The sequence below is a fragment of the Schistocerca serialis genome, chromosome 6, assembly GCF_023864345.2.
Source record: "Schistocerca serialis cubense isolate TAMUIC-IGC-003099 chromosome 6, iqSchSeri2.2, whole genome shotgun sequence".
NCBI lineage: Eukaryota > Metazoa > Arthropoda > Insecta > Orthoptera > Acrididae > Schistocerca > Schistocerca serialis.
The window spans coordinates 597941105-597958732 of NC_064643.1; the positions used below are offsets into that span (position 1 = coordinate 597941105).

Genomic DNA, 17628 nt, shown 5'->3' on the forward strand with positions numbered 1-17628 from the left:
TTTGGGGGTTCTTGTATTTATGTGACAAAAAAGGCATAACATTTAAAATTAGAAAAGATTTAATAGCATTAAGTGAAGAAAACCATTCTGAACTATCAGCAGTTGAAATAACAGAAAACAGCTTATCAAAAAAATTAATCGTATTTTGTATATACAGGGTATTACAAAAAGGTATGGCCAAACTTTCAGGAAACATTCCTCACACACCAAGAAAGAAAATATGTTAGGTGGACATGTGTCCGGAAATGCTTACTTTCCATGTTAGAGTTCATTTTATCACTTCTCTTCAAGTCACATTAATCATAGAATGGAAACACACAGCAACAGAACGTACCAGCGTGACTTCCAACACTTTGTTACAGGAAATGTTCAAAATGTCCTCCGTTAGCAAGGATACATGCATCCACCCTCTCCGCATGGAATCGCTGATGCAGCCCTGGAGAATGGCGCATTGTATCACAGCTGTTCCCAATACGAGCATGAAGAGTCTCTACATTTGGTACCGGGGTTGCGTAGACAAATGCCTCCATAAATGAAAGTCAAGAGGGTTGAGGTCAGAAGAGCGTGGAGGCCGTGGAATTGGTCCGCCTCTACCAATCCATTGGTCACCGAATCTGTTATTGAGAAGCGTACGAACACATCGACTGAAATATGCAGGAGCTCCATCATGATGAACCACATGTTGTGTCGTATTTGTAAAGCCACATGTTCTAGCAGCACAGGTAGAGTATCCCATATGGAATCATGATAACGTGCTCCATTGAGTGTAGGTGGAAGAACATGGGGCCCAATCAAGACATCACCAACAATGCCTGCCCAAACGTTACAGAAAATCTGTGTTGATGACGTGATTGCACAATTGCATGCGGATTCTCGTCAGCCCACACATGTTGATTGTGAAAATTTACAATTTGATCACGTTGGCATGAAGCCTCATCTGTAAAGAGAACATTTGCACTGAAATGAGGATTGAAACATTGTTGAATAAACCATTCGCAGAAGTGTACCCGTGGAGGCCAATCAGCTGCTGATAGTGCCTGCACACGCTGTACATGGTACGGAAACAACTGGTTCTCCCGTAGCACTCTCCATACAGTGACGTGGTCAATGTTACCTTGAACAGCAGCAACTACTCTGACGCTGACATTAGGGTTATCGTCAACTGCACGAAGAATTGCCTCGTTCATTGCAGGTGTCCTCGTCGTTCTAGGTCTTCCCCAGTCGCGAGTCATAGGCTGGAATGTTCCGTGCTCCCTAAGACGCCGATCAGTTACTTCGAACGTCTTCCTGTCGAGACACCTTCGTTCTGGAAATCTGTCTCGATACAAACATACCACGCCACGGCTATTGCCCCGTGCTAATCCATACATCAAATTGGCAGATGCACACTCCGTATTTGTAAACATTACACTGACTGCAAAACCACGTTCGTGATGAACACTAACCTGTTGATGCTACATACTGATGTGCTTGATGCTAGTACTGTAGAGCAATGAGTCGCATGTCAACACAAGCACCGAAGTCAACACTACCTTCCTTCAATTGGGCCAACTGGCGGTGAATCGAAGAAGTACAGTACATACTGACGAAACAAAATGAGCTCTAACATGGAAATTAAGCGTTACTGGACACAAGTCCACACAACATCTTTTCTTTATTTGTGTGTGAGGAATATTTCCTGAAAGTTTGGTCGTACCTTTTTGTAACACCCTGTATAGATCCCCCAGCAGTAATATGGACATTTTTTATCAAAACTCAATCAGAGCTTAGAAAAGGTAACTTGCCCAAAAATGAACATCTCATATGTGGGGATTTAAACATCAACACAATGAAATCAGATTATCTTAGTAGTACGTACTTCTCTGCAGCTATGGCATAACGTCACTCGCTAACTGTCCAACTAAAGTGACCAAACGATCTTTGTCAATAATAGACCATGTAGCAACAGACATAGAAAGAAAGCACTGCCACTTACTTGTTTAAAATCTAGGCCTATCGGATCATCTCTGTCAGATATTAAAAGCAAATATTTGTGTAGAAAAGTTTGCTAAATTGAATGCATGCAAGAGGGTCTTCTCAGAATGAAACCTTTTTCATTTCTCATCTCAGTTACAACATGAATGGTGGGAGGAAGTGTATGCAGAAACAAATGCAAACAAAATGTTTAATAAGTTCATGACAATATTTCAAATAAAATTTGAGGAAGCATTCCCCAAAACACTGCATTCAGTTGGAGCAACAACAAAAAAAAAAAAAAAATCCTCTGAAACCCTAAGGTATCTCGCATCCATCAAAAATAGCCAGACTGATCCAGCTTTTTTAGAGTTCTACAAAAATTACAGGAGAACTTGTAGAAAAGTATTGCTAGCTGCAAAAAAAACTTACAAATGACAATACATTACTCAAGGCAGATAACAAAAATAAGGAAATCTTTGCCTTTACAAATGTCTGCTTGTGTCTGTGTATGTGCGGATGGATATGTGTGTGTGTGCGAGTGTATACCCCTTCTTTCCCCCTAAGGTAAGTCTTTCCGCTCCCGGGATTGGAATGACTCCTTGCCCTCTCCTTTAAAACCCACATCCTTTCGTCTTTCCCTCTCCTTTCCTCTTTCCTGATGAGGCAACAGTTTGTTGCGAAAGCTTGAATTTCGTGTGTATGTTTGCGTGTCTATCGACCTGCCAGCACTTTCGTTCGGTAAGTCACATCATCTGTGTTTTTAGATATATTTTTCCCACGTGGAATGTTTCCCTCTATTATATATATATATATATATATATATATATATATATATATATATATATATATATATATATATATATATAAGCCTGCATCTCCCGTGATTCCGCCAATACTCGAAGGGGATTCTGCCCTAATTTGCTAGTAATGTGACACTCGTTGGATAAGTAGATCCAACTGTTAACACATGCTGTCGATTAGTGCGTTCTTCAAACAAGTGTACTGTTGGTTCTCCGGTGGCTTGAGTATGACGCCTGTGCCGATAGTGGCCGTCGTGGCTTCTAATGCGCTCCCAATTGCTACGAATTTTGTGCGCTCGTCCATTACCTCGTTTTGCAAGAATGCCAGTTCCAGCATCACAAATCATTGCGCTGCTTTGTCCGCTGTTAACTGCTAATCCCTGTCTTCCTTTGCCGTTTTCACTTAACACATTTAGTTCCGTTTTGTGATCGGGAACTACTCGCTGGATTTCTTTGCTCTGACATCGCTAATTGCAGGTTTGCGATTTTCGTCTACAAATTGTTCCGTAAGGCTGCCAACTGCGTTTTCGTCTTTTCTTTCGTCGTCTCCTTACCCGACGATACCGCCTGATTTCGCGCGTCCATTTGTGGCCTTTAGCTCTTTAGGGGTCACCAACTTACAGTGACATTCGCTCTAAATATAAAGCTAAGAAGAAACTCTTTATTCAACTTTGCGAGAAGACAATCAAATCGAGAATAACAAATCCTTAACAACCATGGAAGCGTTATATAAAAAAGAGAAGTAGTAATGTCACTCTACTCCATGGAGGCAATAAAAAAGAAGGGAGATGGCATTAGGTCGCGAACTTGAAGCTGATGTCCGCCATCTTAACTAGCCCAAAACATTAGGTTCACCGCATTTACACCCCCGTAGTTCACAGCGGTGACACTTCCCTGTGACGCCACTCTGTGCCGTTTTACTAGAGCAAATACCCATTCACGAACAGAAAAACTTTCTAAATTGGCTTCCTGACACTATGTTATTCATGTAAGCTCTATAACTCTTAGTATTTAAAACAGTTGTTACGGACACACTACAGAAATAATGATTGGTTGAAATGGTTCAAATGGCTCTGAGCACTATGGGACTTAGCTTCTGAGGTCATCAGTCCCCTAGAACTTAGAACTACTTAAACCTAAGTAACCTAAGGACATCACACACATCCATGCCCGAGGCAGGATTCGAACCTGCGACCGTAGCGGTCGCGCGGTTCCAGACTGTAGCGCCTAGAACCGATCGGCCACTCCGGCCGACAAATAATGATTAAGAAGCACTCGTAAACAGTAGGCTGCTAATGTTTTGTGCTACTTGAGATGCCGGCAGGTCCCACGCACACTGGCTTCAACACAACGAGCAGCGTAAGTCTATAATGCCATCTCCCTTCTTTTTTTTTTTACCTCCATGCTCTACTCCTTCCAAAGCAACAATTTGATTCCCTGTGCATTTATTTTCTCTAATTATGGCGACTCCCACAGTTTAATGAGGGACTCTTTCCTACTGATAACCGTTATTTTCTGCAGCATATCCTGTTGCAAAAAAAGTGTTTTAATTTGCTTAAAAAGATTTTGCGCTTTACACAGACAACCGTCTTTGACAACTCACAGAATTTACCAGTGTCCTGTAGTTTATTGTCTGCCAAGATAAGTACATCGTTGCTGGATGTGAATATTCTTCTCAATATTTGAACCTTTTAAAAAGCTAAGACAATGCAGTGAGCGATCGTATGGCATCATTAGCGAGGTAACCCGATCTGGGGTTGTTCAGCCGTCTTGCGCAAAAGGATTTATTTGGCGCCACTTCGGCGATTTGCGCTTCAATTATGATGAAATGATGTCGAGGGCAACACAACATAAAGTCACTGAGCGGATAAAGTTTCCGACCTGGCTGGGAATCAAACCCGGATTTTTTGTGGTCAGGTGCTTAAATAACCATTACTTATTACCTTTCGTAAAATTTTCAGAAGGCTGGAAAAGGACGAAAAAGGCTGAAATTTTATGGTATTTCTTTACCTCCTGTTGGTATTTCTTTAAACTCTCTTGATACGAAATTCAGTTGAATTGTTGTTGTTTGACGACTTCTCTATTATAGCGAAAATTACGACTGAATAATGTTAACGTGTTCTTTCCCTGTCACTAAATGTAAACCTATGATAAGATAGCTACATGTTCAAATACTAGCGTGTAGTAACATTACAGTCTAATATTCTTTTTTTTTTTACAGAAAAAAATGTTTTATATTATAGTCCATGTTCCAAATCGTAGAGAAAAATTTAAAAAGTAACTCAAGGAACATGTAAAGAACTGAGTAAAATCTATGCTCTCGGTGGAATTCTCTTCAAGTTTTCAAGCTGTGACATAAAATACGCGTGAGAACTTTAACCTGTTCCGAAGAGTACAGGTTACGTGACACGTTGTCGAACTGTCCCAATGACAAGCCTGTCTTCCGTTGTGTAGCGAAGGACTTTGGAACATGTGTTATTTGTTTATTAAGTATGGTAGACAGGAGTGACAGTAAGCAGCACTATGACGAAGAACTCTGTAAACAGATACGGTGATGATTGTGACGATGATTGCGACTGCATTTTATACGAATTACTTCTTTATTCGGAGTGGAAACAAGAACCGGAGGTCGCGGTCAGTATGACAACCTGTATAACCAACTAAATTATTATTGTTGACATTTTTTAATCTGATGTTTTTGTACGACAGACGGAATTTTACTCCAGTAATTGTTAATTTTTTTATTAGGTTTTGTTACTATGTCATATTTTGTGATACACTAAGCCCTGACAGTGTAGTAGAGAAGTAAATTGCGTGCATCATATTTACTGGCTCTGTCATGTCAGAATATCTTTTGTTGTGGCTCATGTTACAGAAGCCGATTAAATCTGCAGACAGTGCAACTCTGCCTCCCAAGCAAGGTTCCTACCTAAATATCTATAACTACCTCAGAAAACCATCTCCCACGGATGACGTTCTAAGGTAATTAGATTTTCTACATTGCCTTGCATTTTTTCCGATTTTATTATCGTACTCTAATCACGTCTCGCAACACCAACAAGAGATACAGGTATGTTTACTGATGTATATGAAATGGGACTATCCTTTAACATATCATTAATTTTTTTTTATAAATCGTTGTACAACCCTTGCTTAAATATCAGGTTGTAAGTGTACAGCTGTTATGAAACGCCTGCATTCGTGGTGATCCTATATTTCTCTCCCTTGTCACGGCTTTCACGATGATTGCAAACACTTTATCAATGCTCAAGAATAGGTCATTAACGTATGTTGTCTGTAGCCTTCTTTGTGAGGAATCTATGCCTTCTGTTTGTATTTTTGTTATCGAAAAAGTTCTGTGACCTGAAATGTCTTTTGAACATCTATGAACTTATTTGCAAGAGATTACAACAGAAAGGAGGAAGCTGTGGTCCACAATCTTCTCAGATTCTTTGAGAGATACTTGATTTGTTGTCAGCACTGTGATCTTGTGTTAAAAAAGTATGGACTATGCTGTGTTTAAGAAACCTAACATTTTTGTGAATGAGATAAAAGTAATAGTAGATTTGCAAGTGTTTGATTCTGTGTGTGTGTGTGTGTGTGTGTGTGTGTGTGTGTGTGTGTGTGTGGTGTGTGTGTGTGGGCGGGGGGGTGGGGGGGAGCATTACAATATTTTATCTGAGGAAGCCAAGCAAGCGGTGTTAATTTGTTTAATAAGTGTAAGATTAATTTTATTGATGACACTGATTTTGTTGAATGCTTCCATTTAGCAAGTGGTTGTTTTGGTTACTGCTGTCAATTCAGCTAACCTTTTATGACTAGTTTTGTGAGTAATTTTATTGATGTACTATAGGAGCCATGACATATTATTCTAAGATAAATTTTATCATATGCTACTGTGCTCTTCATTTCTTCTTTGCATGTGATACTTCATGGTTGGCACACTGTAGTAGAGTATATGGCCTCTCCTGATCCCTGTTGCCTACTTCAATATCCTCTGTTCACTTTGCAAGTGCCATTCACATCCCTGTGTTCCTAACAGCAAGTCTGTTTACTTGTTAAGTTAAATTTATTGCCTTGCCAATTTTTATCATACATTTATCTAAGTCTATTTCATTTTCCATACTTTTGAGACAAGATTTCTCTGCTTTAACCAGTACAATAAGTAAATATAGCCTCATACACACTTCTCGTCTATTCCTTGTGTTAGGCTTGCAAAATTCATAGCAGTTCTCAGAATATTATTTCCCCTTCATTGTAGTCCTGTATAAATTACATTCTTGTTTGGGCTGTCCCCGATTCACTCAATTTGTGTGAGTCTTATTCATCTTGTGTGACTGCTCTTATTGTTGAGGCTTTACCTTCATAGGTATTGCTCATGCTGTAGACTGCAGACGCAGAGACAGCCCTTTTATATAAGGTTACTGATTTCGGTCTGTTTTAGACTATCTTCAGACCTACACCATGGTGATAAGTTAGCATCTGTGGAGGTGTAGTGCCTGCTCTGTTTACAGTCATCACCTACCATCATGGTGTAGATCTCAAGATGGTCTAAAGCAGGCTGAAATCGGTAACATTATATATTAAAAAAAAGTTTATTGTAGTTGTGTCTGTTCATATTCATTTTGAACTAATAAATAAGCCACTGTACTCCAGAGAGATGTGTTCTCAAACATTATTAAGTGAGTTTTTGGCTAAAGGCCTTCTTATGAAGTAGACAGTTTATGCAAGCACAACTCACACACACATGACCACTGTCTTTGTGCCGAGGCCAGACTGCGAGCAACTGTGCCTTACAGGAGAAGCAATCTGCATGCTGGGGGTAAGGAGGAGACTGGGGTAGGGAGGGGGACGGACAGTAGTTAAAGGACTGGGGGGGAGGGGGGGGGCAGTAAAGTGTTGCTTGTGTGAGCATACATACAGGAACGAGATTCGGAGTGGGTAGAACAGCTAGGTGCAGTAGTAAGGAGGCTAGGGGGTTGTGGAATAGAAGGCTATGTAATGCTGGAGTGGCGACGGGGATAGGTGGCGGAAGGACAGTGGCTAATGAAGGTTACGCGAGGGGTGTTACGGAAATGTAGGATGTACTGCGGGAGAGCTCCCATCTGTGCAGTTCAGAAAAGCTGGTGTTGGTAGGAAGGATCCAGATGGCACAGGTTGTGAAGCTGCCATTGAAATGAAGTACATTGTGTGGGACAGTGTGTTCAGCAACTGGGTGGCCCAGCTGTTTCTTGGCCACAGTTTGTCATTGACCATTCTTGCAGACAGCTTGCTGGTTGTCATGTCCATGTAGAATGCAGCATAGCAGTTGCAGCTTACCCTGTAGATCCATGAGGCAAGGGTTTTGGAGCAGGGGTGGTGTGGTGGTGGATGAGGATATTGTGTAGATTCAGTGGGCAGCGGAATACAAGTGTGGGGGTATTGGAAATGATAGTGGGTAGGACATTCCTCATTTCAGAGCACAAATAGAGGTAGTTGAAATCCTGATGGAGAATATAATTCAGTTGCTCCAGTACTGGGTGGCACTGAGTCATGAGGGGAATGTTCCTCTGTGGCCAGAAATTGGACTTTGGGAAGTCGTGAGTGACAGGAGAGATAAGGTACAGGAGACCGTTTCTGTCCAAAGTTGGGAGGGTAATTTTGGTCTGTGAAGACCGCAGTGAGACTATTGGTATATTTTCAGAGGGACTGCTTGTCACTACAGATGCGATGGCCATAGGTGGCTAGCCTGTACAGAAGGGGCTTCTTGGTACGGTACAGGTGGCAGCTGTCAGAGGGGAAGTATTGCCGGTGGTTGGTAGGTTTGAGGTGGACGGAGGTAATGATAAAGTCATCTTTGAGGTGGAGATCAACTTTTTAGATGAAACTTCCAACAGATTAAAACAGTGTACCAGACTGATACTCGAACTCGGGACCTTTGCCTTTCGCGGGCATGTGCTCTACCAACTGAGCTACCCAAGCACATCTCACAACCCATCCTCACAGCTTCAGTTCTACTAGTACCTTGTCTCCTACCTTCCAAACTTCGCAGAAGCTCTTCTGCGAACCTTACAGACATAGCACTCATGGAAGAAAGGATATTGCGGAGACCTGGCTTAGCCACAACCTGGAGGATGTTTCCAGAATGAGATTTTCACTCTGCAGTGGAGTGTGCTCTGATATGAAACTTCCTGACAGATTAAAATTGTATGCCAGACTGAGACTTGTACTTAGGATCTTTGCCTTTCATGGGCAGGTGCTCAACGAAGTGAGCTACGCAAGCACGACTCACGACCCGTCCTCAGTGCACGTGAGCTGTGCTTGGGTAGTTCAGTTTGGCAGAGCACTTGCCCGTGAAAGACAAAGGTCCCAGATTCGAGTCTCGGCCCAGCACACAGTTTAAATCTCTGAGGAAATTTCATAACAGTGCATGCTCTGCTGCAGAGTGAAAATCTCTTTCTGGAAACAGCCCCCAGGCTGTGTCTTAGCCATGTCTCCAAAATAGGCTTTCTTCCAGGAGTGCTAGTTCTGCAAGGTTTGCAGAAGAGCTTCTGTGAAGTTTGGAAGGTAGGAGACAAGGTACTGGCAGAATTGAAGCTGTGAGGACGGGTTGTGAGTCATGCTTGGGTAGCTCAGTTGGTAGATCACTTGCCTGCAAAAGGCAAAGGTCCCGAGTTCGAGTCTCGGTTTGGCACATAAGAAGTTCCATATCAGCGCACACTCTGCTGCAGAGTGAAAAATCTCATTCTGGAAACATTGTCGATCATGGCTTGTTGGGTTGACAAGGACTATTTGAAGCAAATAGGAGAGAAGGTATTGAGATTCTGGAGAAATGTGGATAGGAAGTCCTCACCCTTGATCCATATCATGAAGATGTCATCAATGAATCTGACCCAGGTGATGGATTTGTTATTTTTGGTGGTTAGGGAGGATTCTTGTAGATGGCCCAGCTCATGAATAGGTTGGTACAGGTTAGAGCCATGTGGGTGCCCATTGCTGTACCAGGTATTTGTTTCTAGATGATCCCTTTGAAGATGAGGTAATTGTGGGTGAGAATGTACGAGGTGGATCCCAAAAGTAAGGTCTCTTTTTTTTTTTTTTTTTTTTTTTTTTTTTCTTTTTTTTTATGAGTACAGAACTCTGTGTGGCAGTTGGTCACACTGTTATGAAGAATGCTTCACGCGCTGTGTATAAACATGCGCCCGCTGCGCTCAGTCTTGGCTTGGCAGCCGTTGAGAATGGAGCTCCCATTGGATGTTACCAACAAGTGTGAATTGCACTTAGTTATTCGGTTTTTGAATGCAAAGGGCACTGTGCCAGTTGAAATCCATCGCCATTTGATGGAAGTTTAGGGTGAGTCGTGCATGGATGTCAAAAATGTTCGTAAGTGGTGTAGAGAGTTTGCAGCTGGTCGGGCTGAAATTCACAACGAACAAAGGAGCAGGAGACCGTCAATTTCTGAGGAGACAGTGTTGAAGGTTGAGCAAAGCATGCGTGAAGATCGGTGGGTGACCCTGGATGATCTCTACACGCTGGTTCCTGAGGATTCCCGAAGTACTACTCACAGAATTTTAATGGAAACATTGAACTACCGGAAGGTGTGCACAAGGTGGGTGCCACGCATGCTGACTGAAGGCCACATGTCGCAACGAGTTGATGCTTCCCGCCTATTTCTTCACAGCCTTGCAGCCGAACAGGGCAACTTTCTGGACTGGTTAAAAGAACATTTGGCCGGAAAGCGATTCAGCTCCAACAACGAGGTGAAAGAAGAGGTTCATAACTTTCTGAATAGCATGGCGGCGAGCTGGTATGACATGTGCATACAAAAACTGCCAAAGCGTCTACAAAAATGCATCGACAGAAATGGTGATTATGTCGAAAAATAGCTAAGTGTTCAAGCTGTAAACTGGTGTAAACCATTGTAGAAATAAACAGATCTATATGCTTATAAAAAAAATAGGAGACCTTACTTTTGGGATTACCCTCGTAGTTGGTCATGGTGATAGTAAGGAGGCTGTAGGTTTGGAATACGTTGGGCGGAGCAAGTAAAATACAATGTTTACTGTGTGTGCTTAAGAAAGAAAGAAAAAGAATAGTGCTTAACATCTAAGAGTATATAAAAAAATAAAATATACCTGTAAGGTAGGTTGACATAGCAACATATCATGTGTGTATAGTGTTTTTTTTTTAATTTTTATTTGTATCTATATATGTGTGTTATTACAAGGGATAAATCCCTGCAGGCGCACTATCCTTTGTGCCCTTGGTGGCTCAGACGGATTGAGCGTCTGCCATGTAAACAGGAGATGCCGGGTTTGAGTTCCGGTCGGGGCACACATTTTCAACATGTCCCCAATGAAGTATATCAACGCCTGTTTGCAGCTAGGGTGTCCATTTAATTATCATTTCACTCTAGCAAAAGCTGCATGGTCATCAACGTGGTGACTGTTCTTTCGGGAACAGATACTACCTTCATATATAGTTAAAATATGGCTTCCCGGCCATTGACCTTCTTGTGCGAACGCACACACTATGCCCAAACTCTTACGGGACTTGGTAGATTAATCTGCCACGAGTAATGAGTATGATGGGCAAACATGTATTAGGCGCACTACGAATGTAGTAGTGTGGACATGTTGGGAATGTGGGTCTCATGGGGAGCGTGCAAGGTATAAATCCCTGCAGGCGCACTGTCCTCTGTGCCCTCGGTGGCTCAGATGGATAGAGTGTCTGCCATGTAAGGAGATGTCGGGTTTGAGTCCCGGTCGGGACACACATTTTCAACATGTCCCCAATGAAGTATATCAACGCCTGTTTACAGCTAGGGTGTCCGTTTAATTATCATTTCATTCTAGCGAAAGCTGCATGGTCATCAACGGTGACTGTTCTTTCGGGAACAGATACTACCTTCATATATACTTATCGGCACGGATCCAGAAAATATTGTTCTTGCAAAACACAACTAACTCATTATACTCATGAAGTAATGAGTGTTATCGACAGAGGATGTCAAATTGATTCCATATTTTTAGATTTCCAGAAAGCTTTTGACACCATTCCTCACAAGCATCTTCTAACCAAACTGCGTGCCTATGGAATATCGTCTCAGCTGAATGACTGGATTAGTGATTTCCTGTCAGAAAGTTCACAGTTCGTAGTAATAGACAGAAAGTAATTGAGTAAAACAGAAGTAATATCCAGTGTCCCCCAAGGAGGTGTTATAGGTTCTCTATTGTTCCCGATCTATATTAATGACATAGGAGACAATCTGAGTAGCCTTCTTAGATTGTTTGCAGATGATGCTGTCATTTACCATCTTGTAAAGTCATCAGATGACCAAAACGAATTGCAAAGTGATTTAGATAAGATGGTATGGTGCGAAAAGTGGCAGTTGACCCTGGATAAAGAAAGTGTGAAGTTATTCACAAGAGTACTAAAAGAAATCTGCTAAATTTCGTTTATGCTACAAGTCAAACAAATCTGAAAGCTGTAAATTCAAGTAAATATTTAGGAATTACAATTACAAATAATCCAAATTGGAACGATTACATAGATAATGTTGTGGGAAGAGCAAACTAATGACTGCAATTCATTGGCAATACACTTAGAAGGTGCAACAGGTTTACTAAACAGACTGCTTACACCATGCTTGTCCATCCTATTCTGGAGTACTGCTGTGTGGTGTGGGATCCGCATCAGGTGGGACTAACAGATTGACAGATGACATCGAAGAAGTACAAAGAAGGGCAGCACATTTTGTGTTATCGCAGAATTGGGGAGATAGTGCCACAGACATGATACGTGAATTGGTGTAGCAGTCATTAAAACAAAGGTGTTTCTCATTGCGACGGGATCTTCTCATGAAATTTCAATCACCAGTTTTCTCCTCTGATTGCGGAAACATTCTTTTGGCACCCACCTACATAGGGAGAAATGATCATCACAATAAAATAAGAGAAATCATGGCTCGCACAGAAAAATTTAAGTGCTCGTTTTACCCATGTGCCGTTCGAGAGTGGAGCGCTAGAGAGACAGCTTGAAGGTGGTTCATTGAACTCTCTGCCAGGCACTTTATTGCAAATAGCAGAGTAATCACCTAGATGTAGAATGAGAAGTAGTGTAAAAACCACTATAAAGTGTTACATTAACAGCTACTAGCTGGTAGATGCCAGTGTGACAACTTGTGGGTCACAATAACAGACAGTCAAGTGGATTGTGAAACCAGGATAGCAGAGTGCAGTAACAAAGTGTACCATACAGTGGTAACTGAGATGCTGGCGTGGTGATGTCACCATACCAGAGCAAGTTTCTTGTTGTGGACAATGTGAATAGGTGCTGAATCACTTTCCGACCAAATGTTCTTTTAACCTAGGGAACAGGCGCCAAGTCAGGACTATAGGGTGGGTGGGTGATTATGTTCCACTGAAACTGTTGCAGGAGAGCAACGGTTTGCCGAGTGATGTGTGGGCGAGCGTTGTTATGGAGAATGTGTATGCCCATGCTCAACATTCCTCTTCTCTGGTTCTGAATTGCCCGTTTGAGTTTTTTCAGAGTCTCTCAGTACCTGTCAGCATTGATTGTGGTCCCAGCGATTCAGCTCCGACAACGAGGTGAAAGAAGAGGTTCATAACTTTCTGAACAGCAAGGCGATGAGATGGTATGACATGGGCATACGAAAACTGCCACAGCGTCTACAAAAATGCATCAACAGAAATGGTGATTGTCAAAAAATAGCTAAATGTTCAAGCTGTAAATTGATGTAAACCATTGTAGAAATAAACAGGTCTGTGGACTTATAAGGAAATAGGAGACCTTACTTTTTGGGATTACCCTCGTAAGTGAATCTGGATTTTGAGGCAGGGATCACTTCTCGGTGCCATAAACCAGCAACACCATCATGACACCAGAGCTCTGCTGGACAGTGGGACAACTGGGCAATGCCAGCAGCGGCCATAGGGTCGAGACTGGACTGTGCCTACCACCAGTACCAAGTCCTTCACGGGGCTTGGAGCCACAGCTGTGCCGACCTGTCTTCTGAGCCCGCTGCCACTGACGTTGAGTTACTATTGAGACTAATTGCCTCTGTCTGACTCTGCCAGAGGGCAGTAAGTCGAGGTCCAAGCAGAACCACTTTCGGGCACTGCCGCAGTGATGCAAGTGGAGTGAGAGTCTTTGCAGGCTCCATGATGCTGAGGAAAGTAGCATGCTGCTGATATCAGTGCCCTTAGTCTCTAAAGCTTGCAGGCCTTCCACAAGGTTGTTGCAGCATCCCAGGGTTCCGGCTCAGGAGCCAAGGCAGAGGACGCTGCCCATATATCAGTGTCAGCCAGGGAAACATAGATAGGTGTGGTAGCCTCACTATGTCACATATTGAAGTCAATAAAACTTCAACTGCACCACTCACCCAGCCCCTCCTGGGTGGTGTCAGAAGTAGGAGTAACAACACCTACAGTGTCTTCATTGAGCTAAAGTCTAGGTCAGGGACAGTACAAGTACAATCATGTGGTGCTTATGTACTGCTCATAGGTTGGCAACGTGTCAGCCATTAGGATAATTCTGTGACACGACCTATGAGAGGCGAGAACAGAGGGTGGATATTTCTAGCACTGGAATTGGAACCATGGTCTTGCTTACTGTTTTTCAGTGTATTAGTGAGTTTTGAGGGAAATATTTTGTGATTATGGCAGCAAGTGCTATCTATGGATACACCGAGAACCAGATTCGTCGGGCTATGGGATTTTGACCATCTCCGGAGGTGTACGAAGAGGAACATAGATCTGTGGCCTTTCTTCCTTATGCTGGAGGCTTATCGTTTAAGATTGGGCGAATTTTAAAGAATTTTAACATTAAGAGCGTGTTCCGTCCACCTTCTAAGATCAGGGCTCTGCTCGGCTCTGTGAAGGATGATTTGGGGCTTAGGAAACCTGGGTTGTATAAAATTCCATGTCGATGTGGGAAAGCTTACGTTGGCCGTTCTATTCGCACAGTGCGTGACAGGTGTGTGGAACATCGCCGTCGCACGAGGCTACAACAGCCGGAAAAATCGGCGGTAGCAGAACACTGCCTAAATGAGGGACACAAAATGAAATTTGAGGAAACTGTTGTGGTTGCCAACATTTCCGGTTTTTGGAACAGTGTCTATAAAGAGGCGATTGAAATTAGGTTGGCTGATAATTTAATCAACAGAGACAATGGGTTTCCTCCTAGCAAAACGTGGAATCCTGTATTATCTCGCATCAAAACTGAACGTTCTTCGGTGCGGCCTTGATTGCGATATATCGTTGCCAGCAGTGTTTCAGTAAGGGCGGCGCCACCTCCCTGTTTTGGAAGGCAGAAACCGTGATCTGCGGCACGTGCGCCGCGTACTGAACGGTGGCCTATATAGGACGTCGATTTGCAACCTGGCGTCAGTTCTCAGCGGGACTCATCAGCAGAAGCAGCATTTTCCTGAAGATGGCGACCAGTTGGATCGCCGAAATATCAAGTCAAGTTGATTTTAGGATCCGGCAGCAAACCCTAAGAGACTTTCATGAAATTGTTGAAGTATTTGTAACAGAGTTCCCGAATTTATTGCACTCCAGGAAAGTTCTCATGCTCAAATTATTCTTGGGACTGAGAGCTGCCTGAAACCTAAAGTAGAAAGCTTTGCAATATTTAGTGAGTTGTGGATCAAATATTGCAAAGACAGATTAGATGGTGTTGGAGAGAGAATGTTCATTGCAGTTGACAATAATATTGCCTCTATTGAGGTTGAAGGAAGGAGTGCGACAATGAGGTTATCCAGTTGCATATAACAGGTCTAGGTGAAACCAAGTTAATTGTTGGATATTTTTATTGACCACTTGACTCTGCTGTGTCAGTTCTAGAGTCATTCAAACACAGTCTACAGTGTGTAGTGGGAAAATACCCAGATCATGCAATAATTGTTAGAAACGACTTTAACCTACTGAGCGTAGACTGGGTTGTCTATGGATTCATTGTGGGTGGTTGGGGCACACTAAGTCAGTTTTCTGAAAACTCTGTTGAGCAGCTAGTTTGGTAACCCATATGCAGTGGAAATATTTTAGACCTCGTAGCTACAAAGATGGTGGACCATATTGACAGCATCAGTATAGAGATGGGGATTTGTGATCATGGCGTCATTATAGAAACTGTGGTTACAATAGTTAATAAATCAGCCAAGAAGGCTAGGAGAGTGTATCTGTTAGAAAGAGAAGATAAGCAGTTGTTGGCATATCACCTAGACAGTGTATTGACGTCTCTTAGTTCCAATAAGATGGGCAAAGAGGAATTGTGGGCAAAGTTTAAACAGATTGTAAATCATGGTGTGGAGAACTATGTTCCTAGTTCGTGGATTAAGGACAGAAGAGACCCACCATTCTGTAGCAATGAAATTTAGAAAGTGCTGAGGAAGCAAAGGCTGTTGCTCTCTTGGTTCAGAACACAACACGCAAATGATGACAGGTAAAGGTTAGTAGAGATCTGTGCATATCTGAAAAGATCTAGGCTTGAAGCATACAACTACCACCACCATCATATGTTAGTATAAGATCTGATTGAGAACCTGAGAAAAATCAGGTACTATGTAAAATTGCTAAGTGTTTTTATGGCTCCCATCCAGTCATTAGTCGGCTAGTGTGGTGTGGCAGTTGAAGATATAAAGCAAAAGCCAAAGTTTTGAATTTCATGTTGAAGAAATCATTCACACAAGAGAATTGTACAAACAAACTGCTGTTTGAATGTCAAACTGACAGACTTCCGTATGGACGACACAGTAATAAGCATCTCTAGCACATAGAAACAACTGAAAGAGTGAGGGGTGGTCACAGTGAAGAACTGGACTGGGGCAAGACCTGAGGGACTGGGTCTTCTCCATGGAGAGGGGTAGTGTAGTGCCACTGCCTAGTCTTTGATTAAAGATTATAAGTCTTTAGCAAAAGTCATGAGCAGTATTGTTAACAGCCACAAGCCGGTAGCCACCTGTATGGTGAGATATGGGTCACAATAACAGACATGCTAGTCAACTGTGAAGCCAGGATAGCCAATGCAGCAGTAAATTGCACCAAACAGTGGTAATCACGTAGCCAGCGTGACGATGTCACGACACCAGGGCAAGTTTCTTGTTATAGGCGGTGTGACTAGGTTTCGAGTTTTAGTTAAACAAATGTACACCAGAGGTGTATAAATATGTCTGAATTTTGAGGCAGGGATTACTTCTCCTTGCTGGAAACCAGCACTGCCACTATGCTGCCGTAGCTACGCTGGACAGCAGCAGCATGCATGGGCTTAAGACTGGGCTGTGCTTGCTGCACCACTATACCAGCCACCATCTGCCGCCTGCCAAAGGGCAGTGCGGCAAACTGCACACCCAGCCATCTTTGCACAGTGACATGGGCAGAATGAGGGTCTGTGTGGGCTGCGTGGTGCCCAGGAAAGTAGTGTACCTTGACATTAACAGCTGAACAGCTGTGGCCTCTAAAGTCTGCCGATCTTCCATGGGGTTGTCATCAGAATAGCGAGGTGCTGGTTCAGCAGCGAGGGTGGAAGCCGCCACCCATACATCAGCATCAGGGACAACAGAGAGAGGCATGGTTGCTTCACTACATCATAAAAGTCATTCTTAACTCTCAACAGTGTTTCCACTGGGGTCTTCGGTCCCACTACTCACCCTGCACCATACGACAGCAAGACTGTCTAAGATTTTGTGCTGACTCTTTAATCAAGAATTACATTATTTGATCTACAACCAAAACCAGTGTGTACAGGCACTCTTATACATAGATCCTGGTATTAGCTGGGACCGTAATAGTTGCCCACATTTGAAAATCATGCAGGCTGCATGCCATCTGTTACAGGAAATATCGAGAGTAGCAAATGTTCATGTAGTCCTACT

General features: G+C 42.8%; 1 protein-coding gene across 2 annotated transcripts in view; it reads left to right on the forward strand.

Annotated features, from left to right (window-relative positions):
- The first annotated feature begins 5234 nt into the window (after positions 1-5234).
- The window catches only part of LOC126483846 (NBAS subunit of NRZ tethering complex-like), a 405587-nt gene continuing 393193 nt past the window's right edge, over positions 5235-17628 (forward strand). For both annotated transcript variants that reach the window (XM_050107060.1, XM_050107061.1), the window contains exons 1-2: positions 5235-5390; positions 5632-5738. In XM_050107060.1, the coding sequence (XP_049963017.1) occupies positions 5280-5390; positions 5632-5738 (218 nt within the window). In that variant the 5' untranslated portion in view covers positions 5235-5279. The remainder of the gene's footprint in view (positions 5391-5631; positions 5739-17628) is intronic.